Source organism: Ambystoma mexicanum, chromosome 10 (assembly GCF_040938575.1).
Source record: "Ambystoma mexicanum isolate Mex_15411 chromosome 10, UKY_AmexF1_1, whole genome shotgun sequence".
NCBI classification, from domain to species: domain Eukaryota; kingdom Metazoa; phylum Chordata; class Amphibia; order Caudata; family Ambystomatidae; genus Ambystoma; species Ambystoma mexicanum.
The window spans coordinates 260,798,576-260,823,477 of record NC_090932.1 but is presented as its reverse complement, the minus strand read 5'-3'; the positions used below and the strand labels follow the sequence as shown (position 1 = coordinate 260,823,477).

Below are 24,902 nucleotides of genomic sequence, written 5' to 3'. Positions count from 1 at the left end.
AGGGACGTAAAACGGAGTGAGTTAGGATCAAACAAAAATTTGGCAAGTATTGAAAAAGTTAATTTGTGACGCAACATCATGGGGTGCACTCCCATTATTCACTTATGCAAAACATTGCCCCGATTTATAAGGATAAAATAGTCAAATATCACACCCAATGGGTGAAGGACACTGCGGGCAAGATTATTATGCCCTGGCCGCAGTAAGGCACTCATTCAAAATCAGTACTGCAACACATGATGCCATATTTACATGGCGCACACAAGGGGAAACAGTTACAGAATCGACTAGCAATTCTGGAACTTTGGAAAATGTATGAGAAGGAGATCAAGGAACCACAAGCGAAAGAATGGAGGCTTAATCAGCATGACGAGGGGAGCACAGCACCCATCGCTCCTCCCCCTTCACCCAGAGTAGTGATCACTCTTGGCGGGGCAAGGATTATACCCATTACGAGAATTAGAAGCAGCAGCAGGATATACTAACCCCACATATGTGCCCCATGCATAGCAGTGACAATGTTATAAGTGTAGAAAAAATAAGTAAGAAAAGGCCAGTGTCTATACGTGATGAATATGATGAACATTGTGAGTTACAGGCAAAATTGACAGAGGCAGAGGAAGAGATATGGTGACAGAGAGATAGGCAGGGCAATAGCCAGTAGATGGCGATGTTATCGCACGAATCGGTAGGAGGACAGATAATGCTCAGATTAGATGGAAAGGGCATGGATGATTCTAAAGAAAGGGAAAAGGAAGTTAGAGAAAGGCATGAGAAAGAAGAAAAAGAAAAAAGGAACAGGAAGAAAGAGAAATCATGAAAGAGAAGCGAGAGAGAGGGAAAGAAGGTGTGAAGAAGAAAAGGTGAGTGAAAAGACATGTGAGGCGTGAGGCAGATAGAGAAAAGGAGAGAAACAAGAACAAAAAAGGAAAGAGAAAGACGCAGAGTTACGGAAAGGGGAAGTGAAGGGAAAAAGGAAGACGAGAGGGACAGAGAGAAATAACTAGAGATGGAAAGAAGCAAGGCAAGATGATGAAAGGAGATAGATGAGATTATTAGGGAATTTACACTCCCAGGCAGAGAGAGAGAGACAGGAGACAAGAATTGAGAGAAATAGAAATAAGTCTAGAAAGACGCTACAAGGAAGTGGCTGGAACGCTTAAAAAGCATACTCTTCCAGATGAAGGAGAGGAAGGGACCGAACAAAGGAGGATTGGCAATCTGTACAGAGGGAGAAGAGATGGTGAAAGTAGTATAACAAGAGTCTGCAAGATGGGGTAAGGAATGTTTTGTAGGCGGTGATGAGTGGAACGTATATAACGATTTAAAGGAAGACAGGAATGCCCCAGTCTGAGCGGAACAGATAGGCCTGGAACTCCCACACCCAATAATGGAAATAATTAAAGTAAATGGCAAAGCCTGCTTTATTAACAATGCACATAAAGCATGGACAGCAAATAATCACATGACTCTCAAGAGCTCTCAGAGGTTCTAATACAGAACAATGAATTATAAATGAAAACCATGCAATTACTGACATCATACGACAATCTCAGTTACACAAGCCTACGGGGTCGAGGGATTGGTTAGGGGAATTGTATCCATATATGAAATATTGGGGTTAGTCTTTTTATTGGGTACAACTATCTGATGGCTCCTCCTTAGGCCATCACTAAATTAATAAAGGTAAAAAAAAACATGATTTATGCAATAGGTAATTGGCTAGTGCAACATGTACTGGGCGGCATAACAATGAGAGGTTTGATTGGTTGGCATCTATTTTACTAAACTTGAGCACTTGGAAGGTCATCAAAAAATGAGCTGAAATGGGAGCAGGGGGAGAGAAACCCAGGAACTGCTTTCTTCCAATTAAAGGAGATACCATCCCCTATTTCCTAGGCAATGAGCCAGAGAGCTTAGCTTTGTACTTGGCCTTGTCGGGCACCTCTGTTCTGGGAATTTGTGGGTATTAGATGCAGGTGCCTATCAGTGTCTTGGACTAATAAACAGGCAGTGGGGGTCATTACAAGGTGGGCGGTAAGGGATACCGGGCACCGGTAAGGAGACCGGTGCCGGTAATCCCTTACCGCCCAATTCCGAGGTCCCTTAGCGGAAACCGTAAGGGACATGTGATCGGACCACACATCCTTTACGGGTCCCGTTAGGGGACCAGGGCACTAATTACAGGCCTGCCACTAGCAGGCCCGTAATTAGTGCCTTCCCCATTCCCATTGAACCCTATGGGGGCTCAAATGGGAATGGGGATTGGCATTTGGAATGGGGATTTACCGGGTCCACCTAGGGCGGAATGTCCCGGTAAGTCCCCACTCCACCAGACTGGACCCGGACACAATTTTGGAGGGAGCCATGGCGCTAATACCGCCATGGCTACCTCCAAAGTCGTAATGAAGACCAGTGTCTTGGAATTATAGGTCACGTGTGAGAAGACCATGTTTTTAATTAATTTACCCTGAATTTACTGTGATTTTAGCTCATATTAATGCAACTGTTATTACCCTCTCTGGCCACTGGAGACTTAGTTGATCCGTTCCTTGTACAATGTTTAGCTTCTAATTAATTGGCACCTGGTATTCAAAGGCTATTTGGTCCTTACTTAATCTATGAGAATTATGTTTTACGCTTGGGAATCATTATCTCCTGTTCTCTTCAAAGAAGCCATCCAAACTCTCCCTCATTTCTCAGGGCCCTTGGAAAGGGCAGCACAGCTACTGTCTGCCCTGCATGGATCTATATTTCTGTAAATTTTGCAGGTTGAGCTCCCTGCAGCCTCAAGGCTTCCCGTTCAATCCAATGCATCTCTGCCATCCATTTTTATAAAAGATGGCTGCTCATTACTGTTGCGTTTCTATGTTAGCATATACATAAATTGTTTGTGTTGCATTTGAGTGTATACATTGCTTATATTATATTCTTTGTATCTTTATAGTGCAAGCAATATTCTTCATGTCTAATTGCACGTTTTACCTAATGTTCATGTTTCTTCATGGTGAGTGCATATTTGCTTCATTGCTGTTGTATGCGCATGTGTCGGTTAACATTGAGTTTGCTTACTCTCAGCAGCTTTAGTTACATCAGGTCTATTTCTTCTTTTATTTGTCTGGGATAATGTCTATAAGGTCGCTTAAATGCACAGCGGTTTGCATCTGCATGATGTCGGGGAGAGACAATTGCCATGAATGACGTATTCATCTATCTCTCAACAAGTCCCCTTAGAAGAGTAGGTGTTGAGGATAGGGAAGATGATTTAAGGAGATGAAAGTGATGATACATTGTTTTTACATGTGGAGAGTGGAGAAGATGAAGAGGGGAGGCCACATAAGCCCCTTCTACAAGCATGAGGATAGGGAAAGATACAGCATCGTTAGATCTGGAAGAACCAGAAAGAAGGAGGCCAGAACCCATTGAATATCCCAAAAGCCCAAAAATGTGATCAAGTAGTTTAAAAGAGAGAAGCCCATACATGAATAGGTTGAGAAATTTACTGGGGCGAAAAAAATTAGCTTGACAGACGCGGTTACAAAAACAAAGTGTGCAGCTACACTTGGACAACGAGCAGGATTTTAACAATTCCCTTTATTAGAGAAAGGGGAGGACTGCCACAATATGTTCTGTGGCCACAAATGCACAAAAACAATTTAGTTTGTAAGCTGCCATCACTGACATCAGGAGTGGGTAAATGGATTTATGAATTAGAAAGAATGACAGTGTGATATTAAAAGCCTGCTTGCTGCCATATTAGGGTAGCAGGCAAGATGACATTTGGAAATGGGCATGTTATCCCGGAATCACAGCACAGAATGCCAATCATGATGGAGCATCTTTCAATAATTGTCAAGCTGACGTATGGAAAGCACGTACAATTCAGTACTCAGATTTGTCAGATATGAGCTCAATTATGACTCATAAGATGCATGATGATGAAGATCTGATTGCTTACATTCAAGAGATTCCGAAAAAATTACGGTTAGAAATGATAGAACCATGGGACAAGAGCAGAATTATTTTATATCATATATTATGTGGGGGGCTGATAGAGGCAGTTCAAAGGCAATTGAAAAAGATTGGGGGGATGGAAGAGAAGCCATGGGCAGAGATTTAACTGAAAATTGTTTACCATTGTTGGTTGATACCAAGAGAAAGACAGAAAGAAAGTTGAGGGCAGGAAGATGGAGGAAGCAAGGTTTGTTCAGAGAAAAATGTCAGTGGAAGGGACAGTATTGACAAGTGTAGGAGAAGGGTTTACTACATAAGGAGCACAGCAGGTAAAATTAACAGTTAATGGAAATTTTGCAGGAAGGAGAGGGTATAATTATTTCTCGTGGTGGAGGGTGCCCAGAGGAAGAGGGCTTGGATGTCAGGCTTCACAGGGAGGAGAACTTAAGTTAGGGAAACCTAGATTTGGAGGACAGCTACAGCAATGTTGGACATGTGGTAAAATGGGACACAATTCAGGTGTACATAGAAGCTGGGGAGGGATGCAAAAGAATAGGCCAGCAGCCGATCCAAGAGGGGTGAAAACACCTCCCCCACAATATACCGGAGAGCCACCCGAATAGTATGCCCAATATGACACGTAGTGTAAACACAAGCACCAAAAATGCAACCCAGACACCAAGGAATGCCAACACAAATGCAACACGCACCAATGCAAGAGCAGCAAGCCCCAATGAAGATGCAAGCACCAGCAAAAAAGAATGTAATAGAGCAATAGAACACAAGCATGTTACCGCAGACATCTACACCTAGGTATGGGGATGTGACAGTAGTGGGAGGGAACCCTTTCACCCGCACAGGCCTGGACTTGTATCTGCAATAGGACTGCCCACAAAAAATACTTGGTGTGTGTTCCATCCTATCAGTTCAAACCGACCCACAGGAGGAACCGAAAATCGGAGTAACCATAGGTGACAAAACATTTTCCTTTCTTGTAAATACAGGGGCGACTCAACCTTGTGTCAGAGAAGGGAAATTACCAATGTCATGCATCGCCATAAACACATAGGGATTTTCTGGGGCAACAACCACGGTTCCTTTTACAGACTCATTGCCTATCACTATTGGGGAACATGACATGTCCATGCCTCTATTTTATTCCCGTAAGACACCAGTCAACATATTAGGGAGAGGTTTGATGAGCAAATTTAACATGACAATATCATTATTATCACTATCACTATCACTATTATTATCACTATCACTATCACTATTGGGGAACATGACATGTCCATGCCTCTATTTTATTCCCGTAAGACACCAGTCAACATATTAGGGAGAGGTTTGATGAGCAAATTTAACATGACAATATCATTTACTGATCAGAGGATAATATGTTCCACTCCAGGGATTCATTCTGTAAATGCACAAGAATTCATAACAGCATTCTACAGTCAAAAAGTACAAAGGGGTGTATCATTAGACCCCGTAGAATTCCTTTATGGGAATTCCTTTATATATTACACATATTATTTGCATGGCTTCCAAGAATACAGGACAGCCTACTACGATTGCCCACACAATTGTTGTTCAGACCAGAAGTACCCATGGATGAGGAGGAAGGACAGGTGATTACCATGGAATTGGAAGCAATAATAGTAAGGGAAGACTGAGTAATTTTGCACAAAGTTGATGAAGAAGGAAGAAACTGGAGAACAGTGATAGCTCTTGACGAAGTAGACAAACTGCCTGACCTAAAAGATAAAGTCATGTTTACAGACGATGACTCAGATGATGAAGTGATGTTTAATGTAAGTCTTACATATCAGCTAAAAATTGAAAATGGAGATATACCTTAGAGAATGTCACTGGTAAAAAAGATGCCATCCTTTCCCCAGGAAGATTTGGCACATGTAGCAAGCATATCGTGGACCAGCAGTACATATGACGTTGGCCTATTGAAAGGAGTAGGAGCAGTCAAAATTAAATTGAAGCAAGGAGCTATTTTACCGAGGGTGAGACAATATCAAAGGAATTAGACGAAGGCATTTATGACACCATTGCTGCCCTAATACAATAAGGGATATTTGTGCCATCAAAATCCCCATGTAATACAGCTGTGTACCCAGTGACAGGGGGCTCATGGAGATTCATTCAGGACTTACGCCCCCTTAACAATATTGTTGAGGCAGAGTACTCATTGGGTCCATAACCAGCCACAATATTATGTAACATTCCATCCAAGCTCAATATTTTACAGTGATTGACTTAAAGAATGCTTTCTTTTCGATCCCACTCCATGGAGAGTCTTAGGATTTGACATTGTTTACCTATCACGGGCTAAAATTAAAACATAATCATTTACCTTGGGGGTATTGCAAGTCACCTTCAGTTTTCAACCAAGTGCTTCAGATGGACTTGGCAAATGTCCTACTTGACAGTACAGTGATAGAATATGTAGATGACATTTTGGTGTGCAGCGAGACAGAAGAAGGGTTCAGGAAAGACTCAGTACAGTAGATGACAGTATTAGAAGAGATAGGGTACAAGTGTGACAAAGATAAAATGCAATATTGACAGGAAGAACTCCTTTCCATAGGGCAGCTAAAATCACAGGAAGCAAGGAAAGTAAGACGTGAAAGACCAAAAGCAATCATGTAGACCAGACACAGTGAAAGGGTTACAGCAATAGTTAGGCCTCTGTAATTATTGTAGGGCATAGGTCTTTTACTACAGCACATATGTAAAGCTACTTTCAAAAGGACAAAAAGAGGCACAGAACGAAAACAATGACATAGTTCGGACAGGTTAGATGATAGATGCCTTTGACAAACTGAAGCTCAGTACAGCACCTGGGTTAGGGATCTCTGATTACAATGAACAATTCTTTCTATTTTCTCATTCAAATGGAGTGGTGAAGACAGCTGTCCTTGCTGCAAAAAAACTACAATGGGGCACAAGCCACTAGAATTTTACAGTGGGATCCTAGATCTGGTAATGAGAGGCCATTACCCATGTGAACAAGAATTGGTCGGCAGCAGCCTTCACAATTGAGAAATCTGCCAGCTTAACTATGGGCTGCGCAGTAACCTTATATGTTGAGTATGACTTGTTTGCTATCCTCGAAAAGCCCAAAAGCACAATGACCACAAAGAGAACCTCTGGCTATGAGGTGATTATATCAAGCCCATTGATCAAAATTGTTAGATGCAGAGTAGTGAGCCCAGCCAGATTAATAGCAGAACCAGTGAAGGAAGGAGACAATGTGCATGATTGCACTAAGTACACTTAGCACACTGAATACTATGATGAATGTTTAAGAAAATGCCCTAGGAGTGGGGACGATTCTTTTAATGATCCTTCACATTGTCAATAGACCAGGACACGGGTGAAAGTCATACTTGGATGGCAGTGGCAAAACTAAAACTGAAGGACAGCTTTGAGACAGTGACAACTGTTAGATTGCCATCACATTTCTCCAAACAAGCAGCAGAATTGGTAGTGCTAATTTTGGCACATGTAGCGTATGAATATGTGATGGGAATGGTGTATTCTGACTCCGCCTACATGATGTCAACAGTACACTCAGGACTGTCACATTGGAAGAGGTGTGGCTTGTTAGGCACAGACGGCATGCCAGTTCAGCATGCGCTGTCATTGGACCGTCTCAAAGGCACGCTCCAACTCCCATCGGCCATGGCTGTGTTGAAGTATGCAGCGCACACCAGAGGTACAGATTTGATTTTTCAGAGCAACGAGGCCACCGACCTTGAAACCAAAAGAGCAGCATACTTTCTGAAATATCTGATATTGTAACAGCACTGTACAAATACACACCTGCACACAACATGGTAATGAAGGAGGGTCGTAATAGACTACCCATAGTACATATTACTGAATTACAGGCAAGAGCACCACAAGAAGAACAAGCGTTATAGAAACAAAAGGGGTGCTCATTGTCCCCTACAGATGCAATGTGGCAGCAGGACGGCACTGGGAAACCATTCATGCCTCTCTGGCTGCTCATAGTAGCACTATACCAATTGCACCACTCAGCATGCACATCAAGAGAATGCCATGCGGTATTGAATTCGGAGGACTGGTTTGTCCCAAACTTGACAAAACATGTGTCAAATTTCATTGTAAACTGTCTGATGTGTCAACAATTCACAGCTGGGCATGCTTTGAGAACAGTGATAGGAGCAATACCCCATTCTACAGGACCATTTCAGCATTTGCATGTCAATTATGTGGGTATGGTCCAAAATTGTAATGACTACAGGTACATGCTAGAAGTCATAAGTCCCTTTTCCTGATGGATTGAAGCAGGTTCATGCACACATCCAGATGCCACATGCGTTATAAAGTTTCCTGTATGTGAGGTATTCCCAAGATGTGGAGTGTGTGAAGGGCTCAGATCTGATAATGGAGTGCATTTTGTAAATTAAGTATTCAAACAAATTATTCTCTTGTTGGGTATTAGGCACACATTTTCGTCTGTTTACCAACCACAAGCAAACAGCTTTTGTAGGCGTCTCAACAGCCTCCTAAAGAAGCGAATTGCTAAACTAAAGGTGACTCTGAAAAATTGATGGTTCCATTGCCTTCCCTAAGCCCTGTTTGCATTATGTAATCAGCCCAGCTCTGACCATCACCTGACTCCACATGAGCTGGTGATGGGACCCTGAATGTGTACCTCCCACTCAAGCTCAAACTGATGCACATAATACTGCTGCCATGTTGGGAACAGAAATGCATGATTATTTGACTGCTGTGATGGAGAGTGTTCAGTTTATGTCTTGACAGCTTCAAGTGTGGCACGGGGAGTGGAAGAAGGCAGATGAAGGGAATGAAAACATTGATCCTGCAGCTTTGCTCAAGCCATTAGTTGTGTTTCCTGCAGATTTTATGCTTTGCAATAACTTCAATAGACAGTGCCACAAGCTCCATTGTAATGGACCTTTCATAGTAGAAGCAGGTACACCGATAGCAGTGAAGCACCAAGGAAGGCATGCCTGGCTACACCTCGGTGACGTCCAAATCGAAAAAGGCGGGACCCCCCACCTGCCAAACCAGAGGATGAAGGTGAAGACGAAACGGGAAGAGTCCAGATAAGGTCCATGATGAGAAACAATCAGCAGCAAGAAGAGTAGAAACATTGATTTCCCTATAGATATGCAGACAACTAAGTAAACATTCTTGCAACTACATTTTCATAAAACAAAGCGTGACAATAGTACAAAGAAGAGTAACAAATGCTTGCTATAACAATTGTATTTTTCATAGGACCTCATTACATGTTTGCCAGTAATGTGCCAGTGATTCCATGGACCTAGTGGCTCTGTTTCCGGCAACCACAACCATGGAATCACTGGCACATCACAACCCGTGGAGCGCGCAGTCTGGTGTCCCGGTAATGGTGCGACCAGCATGACGGAAACACTGTCACTATGAAAAAAAAACAGTGGCACGGTCATAGAAAATGCCAGTGGCACCATCACCGGCATGTGTCACATGGAAGCACCAGCATCGGAAACACTGGCAACAGAAACAACGTCACTGCAGGAACTGGAAGCCCGCCAGTGGCCATTTTGAAAGGCACAATCCACATAAAATCACATACTTCCTGTTACCATCTGGACACATTGAAACTGGCATCCTCACAGCAGGCATGACATCCAGCTGAAGTCAAGCTTCTCTGAGCAAGAACTCATCATGCTGACGGACACCATAGTGCAACATGCCGGGGCACTGTTTGTCACCGATCATGGGTTGAGTTTCCAACTCCAGAAAAATGCCTTCTTGGAAGAGGTGGCACAGAAGGTGTTGGCCGTGGGTCCCGTACCACGCACACAAAAAGACTGCCATAAGCAGTGCAATGACACCTGCCTGAGGATCCGCAACCTGCTGTCAACCCACTCGAAGTAATGCCTGGCCACTGGAGGGGGGACGGCCTCGCCAATAAAGATCATGCCATGGGAGGACAAATGCAGCAGTGTGCTGCTCCCGAAGGGATCAAGGGAGTGGGAGCAGCAGAGGCCAGTGCAGGGATGCATGGAGAGGGCAGTGAGTTCAACATGCCATACCAAAATAACCATACATTGTGGTCAGGCAAATGCAGCGCACACTACATGGAGACATGTCCAAAATGCATGCAACCAAACCACATCCAACCCATAGAATGGCCAATAAACCATGGCCGTTGCCCAGGTGCACATTGCCTCCCCAAACAACAACACACACATATGGTCACATGAGTACTGGACACATGCACAAAGTGACAACAAGAGAAGCAACACATACATGAGGCACACACCAGACAAGGGTGGCATGCATGCACCATGAGCATTGCGCCCCCATAACACACTCACATACATGCAGGCATCAAATCTGTCCTGTCGTCATAACTCCATGCACAGGCATCAGGTCACACAATGTATGAACGGCATGTAGCAAGGCCATTGGATGTCACAGAGGTGAATAAAGACATGGCCATCTCATTCCCACAGGCACCTCGTCTGACAGCGAGCAAGGTGAACCAAGTACTTCCCAGCCACGCACACAAAGGAGGAGAGCCACACCCCACACCACAGCTTCCCAGGCAACACCATCACCGACCACGCAACTACAGGCCTTGTGAGAATGCCGGCTGCCCCTGCAGCAGCACCATTGGCGCCTATGGAGGCACAGCCAACTGCTCTGGCAGCAACACCAGCAATGCCCATGGAGGCACAGCCACCTGCCCCAGAAGCAGCACCAGCAACGCCCATGGAGGCACAGCTGGCTCACCCCGACACACTGCAGAGTGGGCCACCAAGACACCCATTCCCCCTCACCAGCCTCCAATATATGTTGCCACCTCGACAGATGACGATGTCGGGCTAGGACGATGCAGGAGAGTATGCAGGCCACCGGCCGACACTGTGCCCATGCCCTCGACCACTCCTCATATGCAATGGTCCTGCTTGTGCAGAGGGTCCGAGAGGGGAACGAAGCAATCTCGGCACTAGCAGAATCCCTCTCCCTTTCCTTGCAGGCGGCGCTAGAGCACAGGGATAAGCTGATTCCAAACCCCCCTTTACAATCACCACGCCTGCCAGCACCCAACAAAGCAGCCGAAAGCGCTGATCCCTGCGCCTCTCTCGGTCACTGAATAAGGGCATGTCCAGTGGATAGAGGCCACAAATGCAACCCAGTAACAGACTTTCTGTGACACTACTGCAACCTAGGAGGTGTTTGGGGAGGGTGTGTTTGGAAGGGTTATCTGGGGATGGTGTGTTTGGGTTAGTTGGGGAGTGGGTGGTGGGCCACACATTTGTTGATGTTTGTTAATTCCAAAATACTCATGTTCTGCAAAGGAATTCACATCTGGAAATTCAATTTGTGAAGTGGTGTGCTTTTTTATTGCACAGGATCACATGCACTGTGTGCCATGGGTTGTGTGCAGTTGCTGCATGCTCAGAAGTAGTCCTCAATGAGTTACTGTCGGGCTGCACACCCATCCCTAACATCCCTGTGATGGTGTTGTTGCATGTCAACAGGTGCATCCCGTCACCATCATCATCAGCATCTGCTGGATGTATGTCCATGTCCGGGGAAAGGGGTATGTTACGCCTGATGCACATATTGCGCAACATGGCACAGGCCAGGACTATCTTCCCTACCTTCACTGGCCTGTATGTTAGTGCCTCACCAGAGCAGTGAAGGCAGCGAAAATGTGCCTTCAACAGTCCAAAGGTCTGCTGAATTGTCGACCGTGTTCAGATGTGAGCATGATTGATGCTATTTCCTGGTGAGTCTGGGGATCTCTCACAGGGGGCATCAGCCATGGTAGTAGGGGATAACCGGAATCACCTGTATGGAATGTGACACAGGGAGGGTCATTAGACTGAGGTGACTGGGCAGTGCATACATATTGGGATGTGAGTGAGTGACACATGCATCTGGGTCTGTGCATTTGCGGGGACTCATTCGCCTTGATCCTCACTGTGACAGGCAATGCTGGTCAGGCAATGTGTAGGGTCTGACTCCCAAGGATGGGTTGATGGATGGGGCTGAGTCAGGATATCCTGTGTATTGTGACATGGCAGCGATGCATGCTGGTACCTGTAGTGCATTGCACATGCATATCTGTCTGTGCTTAGATTGTGATAGAGTGGTCCGTGGCCACCCAATCTTGAATGCCGATTGTGTCCCAGCATTGGCATGGAGGCTGTGGGCCATGCACTGGTGCCAGTGAACGCCCCCCATACCCTGGTGCACATCCAAAGAGGTCTGTTTTGATACTTTTACTCACCCAATAGCCAGGTCCGCCGTCCGCAATAAAACACCTTGTACGCAGGCAGGGTGTTATTCCGGAGGACCATGGAGTGATGGGATGATTGCGGGAAGCCTGCGCAGCAGTGGGTGATTGTCAGGTCCACATCACATACAACCTGTACATTCAATAAGTGGTGAAGCTTTCAGTTTCTATACATCTCCTCTGTGGTATGGGCATCCACCAGCTCTATATGTGTGCAGTCCACTGCTCCCAATACATGCCTGTAAGTGCATGGAAACAGACATTGGTGGCATTGACCTGTGCCTGTGTGGTTGGTAGGGCGATGTGTTGGGACACTTGGCGCACAACGATCTCCACCAGCACAGTTGAAAATGCTGGCTGCGAGATGCTATGCAGTTCGCTGACTGAGTGTTGGAATGTGCCCATGGCAAGAAAGTGCAGCACTGACGCCACCTTCAACAGGGGTGGGGTTTGGCAGTCCAGATGCCTATGATGCTCTGGATGTCATCATGGATGAGCGCCACAAGTTCCAGGGTGGTCTCCCTGTTCAGGCAGTATACTGTGTGTATGTGCCTGTCAGTCAGGACCCAGGCTGTGGCCGTTGTGTGGGGTATGGGTACACGCCTCTGGGGTGCAACTTGCATGCCACTGTACATCTGCATTCTCCTTCTCATCCTCCTCCTCCTCGTCCACTGCCTGTCAGCCTGTTGCCACTGTTGCAGCTCCTGCTCATAAAGATGCACTGCTGCATGCCATAGCTCCAGGTCCATGACCACTGCTACGGGAGGCAGCATGGTTGTGCTGGGAAGTCTGTGTGGTGTGGTTGTGGTCCTTTTCAGCAGTCTGCAGCTGGGTGCATTGGGTGCACCTGTGGCCTGTTCATCCATGTCTCGGCCTGTTTACTGCTTGCTCTGCAGTGCCAGTGTTTCCAGCATGGTTTTTCCAGTTGAACCAGCATTTTTGTGCCAGTGCTTCTGAGAAAACCGCTGTCTTAATGCAACCTTATTTCCGGGGTGCCAGTGTTTCCAGCTTTCGGAGGGTACCGCTGTTTCGGTTCACTGTGCTAATAGCAACGGTAGCACAGTGTACACTGTTACGGGCACCGTTGTTACCGGCATTCCCTCTCGTAGTCTTGTGGCCTGGAAAGATTGCTGGTAATCAGAATTACGGGCACATTGTTTCCAGACCGGCACACTTGTAATGAGGCCCATAGCCTTATCTTATTTGATGAATATTTACCCCTTTTTAGGAGTTTGGAATATTAGCCTTGTTGCGTTATTATTTAACTTAAAAGCATGTTTTGTCTTTGAAAGAGGTTTTCTTTCAATATTGACACAATTCTTTCTGTGAATATATATTGCTTGAAGAAACTGAAAAGAACTTTCCTTTGGTAAATAATGGGATTTTTCAATACTGTTAAATATTCACTTCTAGTACTTAGAAGAAATAGCACCTCTAATTATTTTCAAAAGGTAGACACTCTAGCAATCATGCTTATAGCATAATTTCTTTACATTTTGTAGCACTTATTTTATTATTCTTATGGCATTGAGAGAGTTGGTCGATTATAATGTAACCCAACCAGTATACAGGAATGAAACAATGACCGATGAAATGTAACACAACCATTTCCTGAAGTATCTACACAGATTAAGGGAATTAAATGAAGTATGTTAGATGACGTTGGAGTGTGGACATCTATATTGCTGGTGTTGCTCACTAATAATTTGTGGTGTCAGCACATGAGCAGAGTAGGGAGAGAGACGTCTTAAGAGAGCTGTTATGTGTGTTCTCTTGCCAACTACACCATGAGCGCTTCCAGAGTGTTTATAGCGACAGAAGTACCAGCAGGCACAGCACACTGCCTGACACATCTTGCAATATGTATGAAAAGAGAGCAATTTCAGGGTAGAAACGCCTTCATGCAATGGATAATAAAAGAAGGTTCCCTGCGGAAAGAGGTGTCAATGATGGGACATGATAAAACACAACACAAGGTAATACATTATACATTATCAGGACCGAGAAGAGGAGAAATTATGAAAGAAGACCACACATTTTTAAATTATGTTGATAAACGAGGAAGAGAAATAGCTAGATGTTGGGAAAGGGGCTAGTTACAAATAGAAGGGCAGATATTTACCCCAGAAGGCTGGACCAATGTACTGATTGGTTGTAAGGCAGAGGTACTCATAGAGCAACTACGAGTGGTTGACCACAAGGTAAATGAAGAATGCATAAAAGTATGGACTACAGACACTAGAATGTTAACTTGGGTAAAGAACGGCACAGGCCCACCGACAGCAGTGAAGCTCCAAGGAAGGCGTGCCTAGCTACACCTCGGTGATGTCAAAACTGAAAAAAACATGGACCCCCCTGCGTGCCAACCCAGAACGTGAAGGTGAAGCGAGTCCAGATAAGGTCCATAAAGAGAAACAATCAGCAGCAAGAAGAGTAGAGACATTGATTTCCATATAGATATGCAGACAACTAAGTAAACATCCTTGCAACTACATTGGCATGAAACAAAGCAAGACACTTAACAGTACGTAGAAGAGTAACACATGCTTCTTATAACAATATAAAACTCCCCTTGAATGCCTCTTTATGCATAAGAAATACAGGTGCAGTAAAAGTAGGGGAAAATAAAGGAAGCAAAAAAACAAAAGACTTACATGGAATTAATGTTTATGTTAATGTTAAAGGATATTTGTACCACGCACTATCACCATCAGAGTGGTCCCCTGGCACTCTGGTGGATCTAAAAAGGAAGAGGTGTGGGGTTTGAGTTAGTGGGGATGAGCGGGAAAAGTGCAAGAGAGCAGTGATGTGCTGTTGGCAGCTTCAGTTCGGTTAACACCGTTCGCTGAGCTTGGGGGTGCTTTCCAGTCGGTAGCCATTGTGTGCTATTGTGCCAAGTTATGTGTGGTTTGTTTTGTTGTTGTACAGTAGTGAAGTTTGTGCGGTTTGTTGAGCTTTAGGGTTGTGGTTGTGTTTGGTTAGAGTTTGAGAGGTTTATGTAGAGGTCTGAAGTTGTTAGTGGGTTGGTTATTGGCCTCGCTATATAGAAGTGATATGTGTTAAATTTCCATGTTCTGTCTAGATGTGGTGAGTGAATATCGCAGCATTTCTATGTAGATCTGGCCCACAATCCTGTCCACATACGATGCATGCCAATATTCACAATTATATCCACATGTGGCACAGGCCCACATTCAAATCCTGTCTAGATGCGAAGCAAGCCAGCATTCACAGTTCCATCCAAATGTGGCGTTGGTAATATTCCCAATGTAGTCTAGATGTGGCAATGGCTGGCATTCACAATTCTGTCTAGATTTGGCACTGGCCGACATTCACAATCCTGTCTAGATGCGGCACAGGCCAGTGTTCACAATTCTATCTATGCGTGGCATTCTCTAATATGCACAATTCTATCTAGATGCGATGCAGGTTAATGTTCACTATTCTAACTAAATGTTGTACTTGCTACCATTCACAATTCTGTGTGGGTCCGGCGCAGGCTAATGTTCACAATTTCATCTAATTAATTGGTAATTGCTAACATTCACAATTCTATCTAAGTGTGGCATTCTCTAACATTCACAATTCTATCTAAATGTGGCACGTGCTAACAATAAAGGTAGGCACGGCGGGATTAATGTTCCAACATTGGGCCTGTGGATCAAGAGACTGTATGAAGCTGCCTCCAAATTGGGGTGGAGTGTTCTCCATAGTGGTAAGAAGTACATCACTCCAGTAGTATCCCAGAGTTAAGTTCAAATTGGCGACTTCCCCCAAATTAAAACACACTTGAGAAACAAAAGGTCCCTCTCCCTTAAACGCAGTAAAAGAGAAAACTATTTCTCAGCGAAATCACCAGTGGTCTTTGATGACATACCAGATGAATACAAATTGTTCAATAAGGCAAAAGCATTTTTTATGTCTTTCTTTGCTTTGTTTCAGGCCAACGCGAATACCAAATGGTTGCAAATAACCAGATGGGAGTAAACAATATTTTAAGGCCGGAGGAGGATCTAAGAGAGTAATGGCTCATGACTCTACAGAATAGGTATGTCCTTTATTTCATAATGGCCATGGAGAGTGGCGTGTGTGCAACTATTGGGCCATCTTGTTGCATGTCCATACCCTTCCACAATGGGGAAAATGGAACCCTCACAGAGGTCATTGCCACCTTAAAGGAATTACACACAAATATGCTGGAGGAGGTGGATGAGCCTGAAAATGATGAGTGGTTCAGCTATCTGTTCTCATGGATGCTTACCTGGCTGGCTAATACATTCAAAATATTAATAGCAATAGTTCATACTATTAGATTTCTGTGTTCTAAAAATAGCAATAAACAGTGGCAAAAAGGCTGCCAAAGTAGCAGATGGAATTGAAATAGTAATAAAGAGGAATGCTCACATACATTAATATAAGCAAATGAATGACTTGCCTCGTGCCAAGGCAATGGGAAGCACTGCACCACTCCAGGATCAATGGTTACTTCTCCTCAGGACCTGCACATTTACACTGAGCACTGGTATATTGTGATTCCAATGGGGAATGCTGCTGTATGACCTGCATGGATGAATATGTCAGACATATAGGCACCCTGAGGGGGGGAGACCAAAGTATGGATACCCAAGAAGCACTTTGCGGGGGAGGGCATAAAGAAGGGTATGGTTTAGGACTCGACCAGAGGGGGGAATGTTGAGGAAAGATGAATACGGTATGCATAGCTACAACCCCACCCCTGAGTCAATATCGCACCGGTGAGAAACGTTACTCACTAAGGCAGCCATGCCACCCATATTCCAGACAGGTACAGCAGAATAAGAACACGATGTAAACTACAGATTGAGAAAATAAACAAAGTCACATTGAAACAACATTGAAACAACACATATGCATCCTCTAGACACAAAGCACATGTGCATTCAACATGAAGACAATGCATTAGGACAAATGTGCATTTATACATCAAGAATACTAACATAAGCAATATATATATGCCAAATGCAACACAAACAACATGTGAGTGTAGCTTATTAACATAAAAACGCAGCAGTAATGGGCAGCCATCTTTTCCAAAATGGAAGCTGCATTACGCTTCTAAGTAAATGAAAGGCCTCAAGGTTTCACGAGAATTCAAAATGCTGAAATAACAAAATGCAGATTTTTGCAGAGCTCAGACAGTAGCTCCTGCTTAAGCCATAGTTACTCAGAAATTAGGGAGGGTCAGAGCCATGCATAAAAGGCATGAGATATCGATTCCCAAGACTTCAGAAGAATACTAACCATTTAATTAAAACCTGGAAAAGGACAACCGACCATTTTAAGCCAGGTGCAGAGTAATTATGAGCCCAAAGACGCCATAAGGAATGCATCAAGAGAGTCTGCACTGGTTGAGAAAACAATAACTCACACTAATATTAGCTAAAATACCAATAAATGCAGGGGAAAACATTTCCAAACGTGGTGTACCCCTACTACTGTCTCGCTCATGTCTTCACAACCTGTCAGTTGCTCAAGGTTGATCAGTATAGTGCCAACCAATTGATATCCATAACGCTAGGCCACCCAGTACATATTAAACCAACCAATTACTTATTATAGAGATGATGAATTTTTACTATTATCAATTTAGAGGTGGGCGCAGGAGGGGCCAGTAGATAAGTATTAACCAATCATAAATGTAGCCCCAATACAGTGTTTATTTAGATATCTCTACCAACCAATCCCCTCACCTCATAGGTTTTTATACAGTAGATGTCAGAGGTGATGAAAGTTACCCTTAACACTTGTTTTTTCTGATGAGCTTATTCAGAGCCACAAGATCTTTATGCTTTTCTGCTGTCCCCGCTTTATTTTGGATGTTAATAAAGCAATTTCTTTACTATAATTTTGTCTACTTCTGTTATTGAGTCTGGGTTTTTATGGCTCCTCGTCCTCTGTGTAATATTGGGGTTTCTCAACCTGTCTTGTCAAAGATAGGTCTGTCACCAAACTATTTCCACCTGGCTGGCTTATTTCGTGTTTGCTTTTTTTATATTGGTCACAAGGGTTTGAAGGAATCCACTACCTTGCTTAGTCTACAGACACAGTGGGTGACTTCTCTAGCTTAAGAACAAGCATGGCTTGTGTTGCATTCACTTGTTTGGAGACATTCTACCCGGAGCCTGGCAGCCGCTTTTGGTGCATGCAAGATATAGTAGCATACCCAGCAGTATGGGCGTTCATTGACATATTTCTATCAACTGATAAACTGTGGCTAGAACTGTTCTCACGTTTATTTAGTACTGAACTCCTTGGACCATCATCCTCATCACAAGGGGTATCTAGTTTGGACAGCACACCACTTCTGTGGGTAATGATGTTCAAGCCAGGTTCTTGTGATTCCCTGCATAAAGCGGTATCACACCAGGGAATTTGGTTGGTGTTCAAGTTCTACCTCCTGTCACCTCTTCTTACAGTCAAACCAAATGGATCTTTGCCACGCATTAGGACATGTACAATGGAATTCTGTAATGACAGCTTTATAAAAAAATCATGGCTGTTGTTATTATAATTAATTCGTACGGCCTGCATCTGTTTTTTGAAGGTGTAAAAAACATGCACCATCTGAGGGAATCCAGCCTGTGCACAAGGATCAGAATACTGATCTCCACAGACAGGCTTTAGGTTTCCCACACGTAGCTAGAAAGCGCACAGCAACACTCTGTCAATTGTGAGGTTCCCACTCAATGTAGAACATCTTTTTTCAGAATGAGGCAGCTGTGGGAAAATCCATGTAATCAGGTAACTCCCTAGAGTACAGTCTCAGTCTCAACTATTCTCACTGGTTTGGAAAAAGATTTGCCTCAAAGTGTTTTAGGTACGTTTGAAAGTAGCATGAAGGGGCCTTTGCATGCCATGGATCAGCACATAGAAAAAACATGTGTGCACTACCCAATGCATGCCTCATTCCATATCTGTCAGTTATGGCTTTGACACCCTTTGGGTGATACCTTCAGCATCAACCACATGAGACAAATCCAAAAATAGAGTATTCATTAACATATAAGTTAACAGTTCATCTATCACTTATGTAATGACAGCGGAGACCATTCTGATTGTATCCATTTACCCTATTGGACTACAGTTCCACAGCATTGTGAGAACTGGCAGATGGGTAAATAACAAGTGTAACATGCCTTCTAAATCATATGATCCTGGAAAAGCATTATGAATAGTTTCAAACACTGTCTGAACAATGATTTCCAAAACAAAATAAAGTACATGTCATTTCAACAGGATGATTAGCTATTCATCTGGCATTATTCACAATTTCTTTTAACTCACATTTTTTATTTGGGATACAGTGTGCATTTCAAGTTGCTTTTGCGATCTTCCTTTATTCCCGCCTAAGAAGTGGGAAAAAATGAAAACAAATATCAACCGTCATAAAAAATGTCAAAATTAAATACAGTGGAATGTATATTCTGATTGTCTTCAAACATGCAGCATTAGGCCTGGCATATCTAATTTATGGTAACTATTGCTTAAGATCATTGAAAAACATATTATATGACCTTGTTCAATGAAAGTGACCTTGAAATAGAGATTATGATACATATATTTTCATTAAGATTCAGTTATTCTAATTAGATTTTAGTGAGATGGAAATAGGAGGGTAGTGTTTCAGGGGTTTTCTGAGTAAATGTTTCACTTTTTTTCTTTTTTGATTATTGATATTATTCTTGTTTGTTTTTCCAGTGTTTCTTTTTTTTTATTTACATTGACTATTTTCATCTGACCTGTAATTGCCTTCAGCAAATTAGCTCGACTTTTTATGTTTTTGAATTGTATTTGCGTTTTAATTGCCAAGTTTACAAGAAAAGTATGTGTGCCCATGGGTACTATTACATAAGACTTGTGATGTTAAATGGCAGATTGATGTGAAAAGAAAACACTAATCACCAAGTTTCTTCTGTGGCAAACGTGCCAGTGCCAATCACACATATGCTATCTAAGCTATCTTTTCTATGCTATCTTTGCTTTTAAAATAAAGGCATTGATTCTGAATTTCTTTTACGCAAACTATTGAGTACTGATCATAAAGCATATATTTCCATTCAGCTTGTCTTATTGAAATTACATTTTAGAGGGATGGAAATAGGATCATGGGTGGAAGGTTCTAGAGCAACTCAAGAGTTTAAACATTTTTATTGGGCCTCATTATGAGTGTGGCGGTCTGGAAACAAGGGTGCCAGTAACCTTACTGGTACCCTTGTTTCCGGACCGCCACACTACAAGCCTGCCTGCCGGGGCTGCTGCACCCGGTAGGTCTGACCCTGCCGGGCGCAATGGCCACGGTAGGCAGAGTTGTCATAGAAGCACTAGCACCGTTACTAACGGTGCCAGTGCTTCCGAGTCCCCATTGTACTCCACGGGAATGGGGACTTACCGAATCCCCCACCTGACTTCCCGCTCCGCCGGGACTTATAATGCCCCAGTGGCACCCAGAAGTCAGACGTCAGATTCAGTGTTTCGAGGTCAGAAGCAACCCCCCGGTAGCACCGGCAGGTTACCGCTGACCTCATAATCAGGCCCATTGTCTTTTTTTAAGCTCATATCACACTTTTATATTTGTTCCATGTACCTTTGCTCTTTCATTTCCCTGGAATTTTCTTTAAACCTGTCTCAAATTTCATTAGATCAGTTTTGCACCCTATTTACCCTCTTTGCATTTTCTTTACATTTCCATTGATATTGTCTATCATCTCTATCATATTTCGTAATTTGAATTGTTTGCATACTACCTCAATATCTTTTCTGTATATGTTCTTTTAATTTTCTTTTCCCAATTTGTGCTCCCTATTTTTCCACCATTCTCTTTTGTTATCCCTATATATACTGACTGACCATCTGTTTTTTTTCTTCCAGGCCGTATATTTTCTTAATCTTTCCTGAGCTATTTCCCTTAACATCCCACCTAGGAAATATCTTTCCATGTTCTTTTACAATGCCACATGAATGAGTTCTCTGCCTGCGGATCTTCTGGTCAGGGGAAGGTGGCTACTGCATTCAAGAGTAGTGTTACTGGTGATGTGAAGATGTGTTATGTGTGTTTGAATTGTCGATGTTACAAGAACAAATAGTGTGTATATGGGTCATATGAAAGAATACCTCCCTTGCAACCTGTGGATTAACGAAAAATCTGCTAAAATCTCAATATTTCTGCGCGGACCGATTGCTTTTTTCCAAAACATGCCGGTAGCTAAGCACAAATACGCTATCTGTTTGGCGACGTTGTTGAAACAGCACTGGAGTTTTGTAATGAACCCACACCCAAAACATCTTTGCACTGCAAAGGTTTTCTGCATTAAGGCCCTATATGCTATTATGTCAATTGTATGAAAACGGAATCTCAGAATATTGTCATCTAACGTCACGAGAGAACTTTTTTATTTCACACCTCTTTTCTCAAGTGAGACTTTGAAAGCCCTGCAGATCCAAAAAGGTTCTGGTAAAAGTGGGAATAAACTTGTACCGCCACTTTGCTGGATCCTCAGTATTTTCCTCGATTTGGCAGGTGGTCTTGGGAGGATAACGGACATAACAGCTCACCTGTTTTTCCAATTCACTTGCCAAATCTTCCAGGTTTACTGGCAGCATGAGGTTTTCATCTTGGCAGTAAATGAATTGATTCCAATAGAATTTTGTGCCACCTGATAAAAGTATCATCATTACAGACGGGGACCGGTTAAATGTCTCTTTTCTACCAGATGTAGATAACATGCACAAATAAAGTTCCTACAAGAGACACTAGTTTCTCAAAAATGCTTGCCCTCTGTTCCATTCTCAACCATTCTCATACCTCTAAACTCATCTGTTTGTTTGGAGCACAATTCAGCCTGTCGTATTAAAAAAATAAATGTTATTCAAGTATCAAAAATATACAAAAACATCTATCTTCCATACAATTTTTACCATTCCCAAAAACTGAAACTGGTGTATACACGCATAATGCAGTCTACAATCAATACTTGCATTAATGCTTTAGTGGTGGGGTTAGTAAAGTGTGCCATCATTCCTTAGATTCACTTTACTTATTTCTTGGCACATTAATTAAACTTCAAGACACAAAGCACTGGTCTCAACATTTTTTTCCAGAATAATGCATTGGCTTGGCCATTCTTCTATTGTTCAAACTCATCCACAATTTATTTTGCCAAACTTGTTTTTCTAAAACCAAACAGGGGGCAGAAAGCTCCCTAGCCCTGGTCTTTCTCATCTCAGACCTTTTCTAATTGATAGTGCAATGTAATTCAAACAAAAGGCATGTTGACACTTGTGAAACGTGTGTTTCGGCCTCTCAGTTAGGGGTGATCTCATTGAACACTGAGCGCTGCTAAGACTTTCTAGTAAGGCCTTCATCAGGACTGTTACAAATTAAAAGCCGCTACTTCGTGTATCAAGCACAACCCTTTTGAACAGAGATCCAACAACCCTCCTTTTCTCTTTTGGATCACAGCTCCTACAAACAAAACCATATACAACAGTCAGACTTTTGTACGCTTAAAACAATAATCATTTATCACACTCGAACTCACAAAGGACATTGAGTAAACTAACTTACTTGGGACCATTCACTAATGTCCCTTCTTTTTCATTCTATGCTGCTGCCACTTTCTAAGACACTTTCTTCAATCTTTAACTGTCACTCACTCACAAGGTATTAGAGCCCCCCAGCCTTATGCCATATTCAGACAGATTATGACCAACTGGCTAAAAGAAAATGACAAATAAACTCAGACCAACACCCTCCCAACGCTCTGCTTCCTTTCCTTTGCCTATGGATTCACCTACTTTGCACCAGTCACTTGGACACCTCTCCTAATGTACTGCATCTACCTTATTCTATGCCACCTAACCATGTAACCTACATTGTATATATTGATATGCCACTGCCTATTTTGTCCTGTACTGCATGTACCCATGTCATCTCAGTGCATTCTCGTGTGATTATGTAATTTACTCTGTATATACTGATGTGTTATTTTATATGTAGGCCTGTTGGCCATGTAACTAAGTTTAACATATCCTTTCTGGTGCGCCCTGATGCTCCTGGGTCTGGTGCGCATTATAAATAATAAACTAAACTAAACTAAACTAAACTCCCGGGAGTCTTTCTACAAAAGAATGGAAGAAACACAACACATGCCCATGTGGAACTTGTGGTTGTTCCTCAATTGTGACTCCCATCCATTCTTTCTAGTATCAGGCTGACTAGGAAAATCCTTTTTACCTTGGGGTTTATTCCTTTTCCACGCTATTCTCAGACACATTTTATTTTTCTTCTCCCTCATTGGGTCTTCTGATCCCAGTATGGCTGTATAAAAAATTGTTCTCAACTAGCCTGTTTCTCTTGTAGAATTTGTAAATGTCACATTATTTCTCCTTAAATGTGGGGGCTCCTGTAAATCTGTTCCTAATTATTACACATTCATACTCATCTAAGCCAAAAGTGTTTTATTGTTAAAGCTCATTATAAAAGTAGACATATTCCATAAGAATCTGTTGTGAATGCCTCTCGATACTGTAAATTACACTCTTTCTGAAGCAGAGATGAAAAGAACCTGCTGACCTGTAACCATAAGATTTTACACGTTTCTTCTGACTATGTCGCTGAAATGGTGAGTACTGCATGGAAGTGACATTTTTGCCGGAAAATGCAAACAGAGTCTGTCCCCTTTTGCGCAAAAACCATTTGGGGTGAATGACCCTCTGTCACCTTTCCCTTTTAGATCAAATGGAAAATATATCCATCTGTCTTGCGATCTTTCACTAAGGACCCTAGTTTACACGCCAAACAGACTAGGACTGATGTCAGAAAGGCATCCTTCTAGACACCGACTTGTTGAATTTTCAAATGTCGCTACACAACCACACCCATGTTGCAACACGTTCCCATGTGCAGATGAGTTCTCTGCCAGTTCTACATCACAACCATAGGATGATACATGTGACAGTGGGTGTATCTACCAGGCGATCGATCATTGAAAGACACGTTTTGCATCTGCAATAGACGAAGGGCGTTGCTTCATCGAATTTCATACATCTCAAATGTTGTATGGCCATCACTAAGAAGAATTTAGGGAGGATTATGTAACAGATGGGTTTACAGTAATGAAACATTCATGAAAGAGTGCAGATCTAGTTAAGTTAATAAATAAATCAATTGTGGAGCAAAAGAATCACAAGAGCAGTCTGGAGATTTCATTTCAGGAAAATATATATATCGTTCCCCTGGTAATCTCCCGCTGTGTCCTTAGGGTTTAGTATTTCTCTTTACTCTCTAGCAGACATTGGTTGGGTGAAACCCCCTGTCCCTTACTGCTCTGTGTAAAAATTGTTTGCCGTTAACTAACCATGAACTGAACTGTGCCTGTGTGCCACAACCACTAACTATGAGCTTTCTATGCATCTAGGAGCACTGGAACTGGGCAGTTGAACTGAGGCCAATGGATCCCGCCGGCACAAGCTGGTTAAGACAATGAAACTTTTATTGAAAATGGAAGTCCACATGCAGGTTAAGGCCCCATGCCCCTCCCCTGAGGGGGACGGGAAGGACCTCATCAGGTGGTATAGTTCCACTTCAACACTGTTGACGGACTATGTA

General features: G+C 43.0%; 1 protein-coding gene across 2 annotated transcripts in view; it reads right to left on the bottom strand.

Moving 5' to 3' along the window:
* Window positions 1-24,902, bottom strand: part of LOC138491338 (natural cytotoxicity triggering receptor 3-like) — a 358,708-nt gene that overhangs the window by 26,288 nt on the left and 307,518 nt on the right. For both annotated transcript variants that reach the window (XM_069617817.1, XM_069617818.1), the window contains one exon: window positions 19,580-19,641. In XM_069617817.1, coding sequence (XP_069473918.1) covers window positions 19,580-19,641 — 62 coding nt within the window. The remainder of the gene's footprint in view (window positions 1-19,579; window positions 19,642-24,902) is intronic.